The 7,731-nt window shown below is 48.3% G+C and overlaps 1 protein-coding gene across 1 annotated transcript; it reads right to left on the bottom strand.

Annotated features, from left to right (window-relative positions):
- Positions 1-1,679: 1,679 nt before the first annotated feature.
- Positions 1,680-7,478, bottom strand: LOC129387430 (uncharacterized). The gene is made up of 2 exons (XM_055076353.2): positions 5,841-7,478; positions 1,680-3,462 (listed from the first exon to the last, which is right to left on the bottom strand). Exons 1-2 carry the CDS (start codon positions 6,714-6,716, stop codon positions 2,998-3,000), a joined length of 1,341 nt encoding a protein of 446 aa, XP_054932328.1. The 5' UTR covers positions 6,717-7,478; the 3' UTR covers positions 1,680-2,997.
- Positions 7,479-7,731: the final 253 nt, after the last annotated feature.

The raw sequence follows: 7,731 nt of genomic DNA, 5'->3' as shown, positions 1-7,731 counted from the left end.
CTACCAACCGGCGACCCTTTTGTGGCGATCCACAGAAAAGTCGGTTTCCTAGAAATCGATGATTTAGCAAAAAAAAAAAGAACATACAGCGCACGCGCACACAGGTGGCATGGTGTCACCGTGCATGATGGATCGCGGCGAGAGTCGCCGAACAATGGCTTGGCGCTGCTATAAGGTTAGAAGCAAGTGGCGTTAGCGCGAGGTGCATCTGAATACGTAAGTCTCGGTTTACGTATAAAACCACACAACCTATGCAACATATGTAGGCCGTTTAGTTAGAATATGAGCTATGCCCAGGCCACGCAAAGAAATCCCAATGAGCAACGGGAGTACGATGCGCGTAGAAAGGAGCAATATAGGCTCTCAAAGCAACGTCGTAGGGAAAACCCTTCGAACCAAGAGGCCGAACATTGGGACATAGCGGCCGAAGTGACCGGCTACGTTAGAATAACGGCCGCAAAACGAAGTGACAACCGGTCTGCCGGAGTCGCCGTCTACGCAAGAAAAGAAGCGTGCATGACCGCGTACACGCTTAAGTCTGACCCGGTCGAGTGCGGCGATGTGTGTGCCGTGAAAACCAGCGATGCAATCGTCATCTTCACCGTGTACATTTCGCCGGGCACTTCCAAGGCCGACGTAGAGCGGTTCATGCGAACGCACTTCGCGGTGTTGGCGAGAGATAACGCTACGCCTTTCGTCATCATGGGGGACTTTAACGTGACTCGTGACTCGTGTGTCGACGTAACGTTGGCGAAGAACTTGGCCGGCCACGGCGGCCGCATTTCTATGGGGGCGAAATGCGAAAACACTCGTGATTTAGGTGCACGTTAAAGAACCCCAGGTGGTCGAAATTTCCGGAATCCTCCACTACGGCGTGCCTCATAAACAGAAAGTGGTTTTGGCATGTAAAACCCCATAATTTAAAAAAGAAAGAACGTGGCAACTATGAAAACCAAAAACCTGTGTTGTTGCTACGCCTGTTTCTCGAACCTCGACCGGAGTTACTATTGGGTAGCGTGCAGTTTTCTACGGGCTGCAGGCATCCGGTAGACTATGGCGACCATGCAAGGACGAGGCGATTTCTAGTGCGAAACTTGCACTGTTTATTCAGTGGTTGGTGAAAGATAAGAAGAAAAGAATGAATGAATTGAAAAAGTAGATTGCGGGGTTCCTTAAGTAAGACCACCAAAATCGTAAGCGGGATTTCGCTCACGTCAAGGTCACGTGACAGGCACTGATTCTGGTTGTGGATGAGTGGCTGATACCTTCTCCCAGGTGACGTTTTCACTTGCATTCCTCCGCTGGCGCCTACCCGCGGATCAGGGATCGTAGGCGGCCGACCCTTTCTTATAGGCGACGTTGTTGGGTATGCCTCCGCTGGTAGAAACCCGCACGTCCCGGATCGAAGGCGGCTGATCCTTTCTTTTAGGCGACGTTGGTTCGCGGAAAGCCCTCCCATAGAGCGGACAGTTCGCGGAAAGGGTCGTTCCTAGAGTCGCGCAGTTTGTGAAAGGGGTTCCCCCCTTGGTCGCACACACACAAAGGGGTCTGTAAACACTTCGGGGCGCCCGCCAGGCCGGCAACCACTCGAGACAAGCATAGCAAATTAAGAAACCATCCTCCGTTTCGGTTGAGCAGGGTCTTTTAGCATCCCTTTTGCCCGGGGTGTTACACGCCAACCGTAACAGTACATACCACCGCGATGGTAAAGCCGTCGTGAATGCCATTGTGCAATAAATGGTTATTTACGGCAATTTACGACGTACCCAATTCATTCGTTAGAACAGAATAGATTCAGCTTTCACAGAGTGGATTGGGCCTTCAAATTTTTCGTATTTCGCGGAAATCGGCACTAAGCGACAAACAACTAATACTTAACAGATAGCAAGTTAGAAACTGTTTAATCGGACGTTATCCAAACCGACCTACAGCTTTATAATTAGAATATCTTGCCTAACTTCACTGCTCCATAGGTTGGTGAATTAATCTTGACTAATTATGCAATTAAACACAATAAAATATAGTGCGACTTACTCCATACAGTATCAGCAACATGCATTTGGTCGCATCGTATTAGAGTGCATCGTCATATCATGCCACGTAGCTGAACAGAACCGAGGTAATGTTTGCCGTCGCTTAGTTATATTTTTCACTTCGCTTAATCATATAATTAGTCTTAATTACTGAGCTTCGCAAATAATATAATGTTAGCCATCTTCTCAAATATGATAATTAGTGTCAATGAGAAAATTTCAGAGCAACATAAAAAAGAAACACTCCCCGATACTGGTTTCTGTTGCTCCATACGTGCTACATACAAGTGTTTTTCCGAGTGTAAAAGAAGCCCGCGAATACGAGCAACGTGCCTGGCGCGGCTAGCCACTGCCGCCAATAGGTGGAGGTATAATATGGACACAAGGTGTACACAGTGCAGACAAGCACAAATCGTGAGTACAGCACACGCTTAGCCTATTCTTATGCACTCACGCGCACGAACACCGCGTTGACGCACACAGCACGCGCAAACAGAACACATATACACAAAAGCGCGCGTACGCACTCAAACACATACACAAATGTGATCGTTCCCCACTGCTAATGTCCTTTGCGGCAATGTCATTGTCGCTACGATATTATTTTATGTACGAGTCGCGAAAGTAAGTACTTGTAGGAATCTACTCAACATCTCTGGGACCCTTTCGTTCCACAATAGGCATCTTCACGCCCGCTGAGAACCTTTTACTTTGCATCGTGCGACTTCATGTTCCCCCATCGCGCACTGTGTGGTCCTCATTTCTGCACATATTCATCCGATAGAAAATTATTACTTGTAATGTATTAAAATTACTTGTTTGTCTCTATAGCAGTATAGGGAAAGGCTTTACCAATGGGGCGAGGCTCGCTGCAAATATATGAAAGCGCTGTATCGACAAGCGAAATCGTGAAATAAGCAATAAATATTTAACTCCTGTTCCATCTGGCCTTCGGATAGGAGTATTAAACCGTCACATATTCAGTAGTGCCGCGTGCAACGTCCTCTTCCTTCGGCGCTGCTTCAGGAATGTCACCCAAGGAGAACGCGGAGCCCGACGTAATGTTACAGCCGAACGCCCGCGCAAACCCGGGAAGGTGCGGCACAACCACGTTGCAGGCGGCGAAGCTCCTCAATGTCGGTGTCATTTGGCAGTTTCTGAAGCAGATGGCCATGTACAAGAGCCGTTCTGCGGGCAGCGCTGAGAAGTACTCGGTGGGCTTCGGCGACGACACTGTGGCAAGAGCTCTGCTCACCAGGTGTCCGACTATGACTTGCTTTATCAGCTCCTCGATGTCCCTCCTCGACGTTGTCCCGTTTTTTAAACTCTTGAGGCTGTATTTAAGACTTCTCCTAAGGCGTTCGATGAAGTCCAGCAGCGCAGGTGGAAACTTCACCTGAGCCCGAGGCAGGGGCTGGAAGTCCTTATCCTGCAAAGCAGCAACCAATTCGTTACGGTATGCTTAAACATTGTAGCAAACTATCGTGGCACAGAGCAGCACAAAAGATGGCGAAGTGCCGCCGAGAGAAGCTGCTAAATATTCTTCTGTGGTCCACCGTAAATTCATTCCCACCGGGATGAACGGCTCCAATTCGACTTTTAAACTGACGCTAAAAATAAATCTTAAGGCACTCGCTTCACAAAGTATGCATCTTCAATACAAGAAATGAATGTTTGCCCTGACGGGGGCCGGATATATTTAACCGCTTATCGGTAAAAAATGACTACGTGATATTCCAGAAGAGCTAAACACTCAGCAGGCTTCCAAAGCGTTTCCCACCCAAGAAAATGTTAATATGAGACAATTTCTTGAAATCCGTGACGTCACTCTGAATTCTCGCAAGTCTCGCCGCAAAATTCTAAATAGGAATGTTCCTTATTCACTTATTACATATATGCTGTGGCGAGGAAAGCATATGTCGCCTTGAAGAAAAGCCCACTTGTAGAAACATTGGCTACAGCTTTCACCTCGTTCTCGTTTTGCTCATTATTATCCTTATGCGCGAATTGAGTAAAAATAATAGTTCTCTATAAAAACTACTCAAATCCGACGCACATTTTGGAATCTATGTGAACCGAAGTTTGCATGAAGCGGTTTAATGGGATGTTATAAATTTCACCATCTTTTCAATCCACCATCTAGTCAGACCTAATTGGCCCGTATGGCTTCTAGGGCCTCTCTCATTGGCTCAGTAAGCCAACATGGCGGAATTCGGGGACATGGCCAAAGTGTACACTGCCAGAAATAGCACCCCGTGATGCCACCTTGGTTCAACGCCAAGGACGCGCAGTTCTTGAGAGCGTTCTGAGAAGGTCCACTTTTCAAGTTCTACCTACGGGGCCTTGCAGTGAATCCTGAACATAAAGCTTCCGTGCTTGAAAAGAATTGTATAAAATCCGTCGAAAGCATTGTCTGAGTTCGTGTTCTAAAGTACAATATTTTGCTTTCATGAGAACGGTGGAAACGTGGAATGCACTACAGACATCATTGTGCATGTTAACGCCCGCGAACTTTTGTGTTTTTTGCTTTACTGTGCAGTCGTACTAAATTAAACACGCATAAAGGAGCCAAACATGCATTTATAACCATAAAGGTTACAAGCTGTAAAGAACACGCATTTGTTCGATCTGAATATCAGGAAATATTATCGCTCATCGAAGGAAAATAACCCGACGCGACCGTAACTCATATTACTATTGAAGCATGAACAAAAAAAGCTGTACCTCCATGGCTGCAGCTGTTGAACAAAATCTACTATTACAGGAGGACACAGAATTGTGCAAGCGCTCACTTCAAATACGTTCATTGCAGTGAAGTCAGGGGTTACGTCAATCATGATTTACCAATATATTCAATCTAACTAGTGTGAAATTTTGTGCGTGGCTGGAGCTAATAAAAAAAACCTTCACAGAAAATTAACTTCAAGAAACCGGCATCCACTCCTCGCCTTGCTGCAGATGTGGCTACCTATTGGTAAAGAAATATGTTGCCACATTTATGCGTACGCCCAAGATAATATTGCCATAATTGCCTGAGAAGCCATCGTTAAACCGCGATGGTCTATTTAAAGGGGCCCTCAACCACTTTCAGTAGAAGAGGGGAAACACATTTGAAGTGAAAATTGGCTATTTCATAAATACTTTGGCGCAAAAAAAGTGCTTCAATGCGTTCAGCAGAAGCGGATTTATTTACAGTCAAACACGGCTCCCGCGGTGTTCCCGTTCCTTCTTCGATGCCTTGCACTGCGGGGGCTACGGCGTAGTGCGGCGTGCCCACAACACTGCGCCTTCTAAAGGTCACCGTGGCGCGCAATTCGAATTTCAATTTGGTTGTTAAAGTAGGCGCGACGACTTACGATTTTGGTGCCTAAGACGCGCTAAACGTAAGCTAAACGCGGTTGTCCTTGGCGAGCTGCAGTGCGCTTAGACAATGGACTGGTGGCGGCATCCCACGGCGGCCATGGTACCTACGCTGCGTAGCCTACCGCAGCTACCAATAGCAGCCGCGTATGGGAATCTGCTTTATTACGAAATGAAGCGTCCAGAAGAGAGTGAGGAGCAAGCTGCTCCCTGAAAAGAGAGCGTTTGAGAGAAAGGTGACTTCTGGCTCCGCTCGCAAGTTCCACGCACCGCGTACGACAGCAACAGTTGGCTGAGTTCACAGCATCGTATGCGACTGGCGGGCTGTGTTATTTCACCGAGCCCGAGGGGTGGTTCTGGGCCCTTTTAACGTCCGTACACCGAGCGCGCACATTTCAGGTGTTGCAAACTTGTCTATTAAAACAAAATACAAAGCAATTTACTCACCTGGAAGAACATGTAAAACACCATGTCCACCAGACCTCGAGCGATCAAAGTTCCAAGCAACCCCATGTTCACTGCTGCGGGATATTCGCGGTGGAACACAGGCCACAATAACGCATACGACGGGATCACTATCTCGCGTGCCACTAGAAGACGGTAGACGGGACTGGTGGCCAAGTGTGGAACATGCGCGAGGTTCCTCCTGTGGACGTTGGTGGAATTCCTAAGCACCGTTAGTGTAGAGTCCATCGCTGGGGTGTACAGGTCCATAAATGACCGCAGTTTATCGATTTTTAGCTGAGGTACGAACGCGTAGAGCGCCTCTAGCTGCTCTTGCCTGATGGTCAAGTTGAAGGCACCGAGGGATAGCGTGTGCGCATATTCGTCTATACTGGAGGCGATATCGGTGTCGTGGCCGGCGACGACGTCCACGAGCGCTCGGAGCACGTGGGCGTAGATGTCGAAGATGGCAAGTCGCGATGCGCTGTCAATCTTGTCCTGCTGGAACTTCCGGGCAGACAGGGGCAAGGTAGTGTCGATCAGGTCCGCGCACTGCGCCCTCACGTACCGGTCCATTTGGGAAAGCTGGCCTTTTACTTTCATCATAGCGTGCGTTAAGTGTCGCGATGCAAAGGTCATCATCTTAAATACCAGGTACGCGCCCAGGTAAAGCTTTAAGCTGGCGGCTTTCTCCGGACTGCGTAGCTCGTCGAGGAAGCGTGAGAACCGCTCGAGCTGCAGGCACACCAAAATGTCCGGTGACCATTCCTGTAATCGGTCAGGCAGGTGGCGATTTACGGCCCTTCTCAGGTCTGCGTTGCTGTAGTTCATGTACTCGGGTATGTAGGTGGCCGCGTATTCGTTCCTCAGTATGTGCATTATCGCCCTGCAAAAAAGAAGATGGGGCTGCAGTTATATTTGAGGGCTACGATATACTGTCTTTCTGGCGGAGATGATGTCGTTCAGTGAGCTCTAGAAGTCATCGGATGCGGTATGTTAGTGGACCACATACGACTCAAACGCACAAGCTATCTCCAGAGAAGTTATACGACAGTACGTCTCATGTAGAGTAGTTCTTCTTCAGCAAATAAGGAGGTCTCGTACCGACCGTGTGGTTGCACCCACACACTGGAGTTTTTGCAGCGAGTGTATCACCAATAGACTAAATTTTCTGATTTGGTAAGAGTAGACGGATTTTCTGCTGAACTAGGGAAACACGTGCTTATAGGATAGAGCATCACATGCCAAGATAGATGCTCATATCGCACGTGAACTCTAAAATTGCAAAGAGTGTGTCGCGGCATTGATCGGGTATATTGGCTTGGAGATGGGAGGTCTAAGTATCAGAGCCTGACGTCTCCATAGCCAAGAGACCTAAAGGCGAATTCACACTGTGCCGACTCGACACCGACGACGAGAAGAGAACGACAAGATAATGACGCCGATAATTGGCCGACTAGCCGGATGACTGTGGCGCATTGAAAGGCATTCTGTCACATAGGGATGACAACGGCACCGACGCGACCAACGACAGCGAGTGGTCGCAGTGCGACAGGATTTCGTGATGTCGTCAAAGACAAAACTTGCCTGCAGACTGTCGCTCAGTCACTCTTCGTGAAGTCGGCCGCAGAGCGAAAAGATCGCAATGACAACGCGATTGCCGCACCAGCTGTGGTTTTATATGCACTTAATTACACTCACAATTAATCGAAACATATTTTCGAAGCTGAAATGCATGATCGTCAGTGCTTGCCAGCAGTCTGTCGAACTAGAGCCGCTGCCTGTCTTGTTCAGCGGAGATCATACCTACAGCCCAGGGGTTCGTGCGCATATACCCTTATGCCTGGCGCCCTGAGCTAACGGCCCGGTAAAGCTGGCCGACACAAGACTGATT

Source organism: Dermacentor andersoni, chromosome 2 (assembly GCF_023375885.2).
Source record: "Dermacentor andersoni chromosome 2, qqDerAnde1_hic_scaffold, whole genome shotgun sequence".
NCBI classification, from domain to species: Eukaryota; Metazoa; Arthropoda; class Arachnida; order Ixodida; family Ixodidae; genus Dermacentor; species Dermacentor andersoni.
This window is presented reverse-complemented; position numbering and strand designations above follow the sequence as displayed.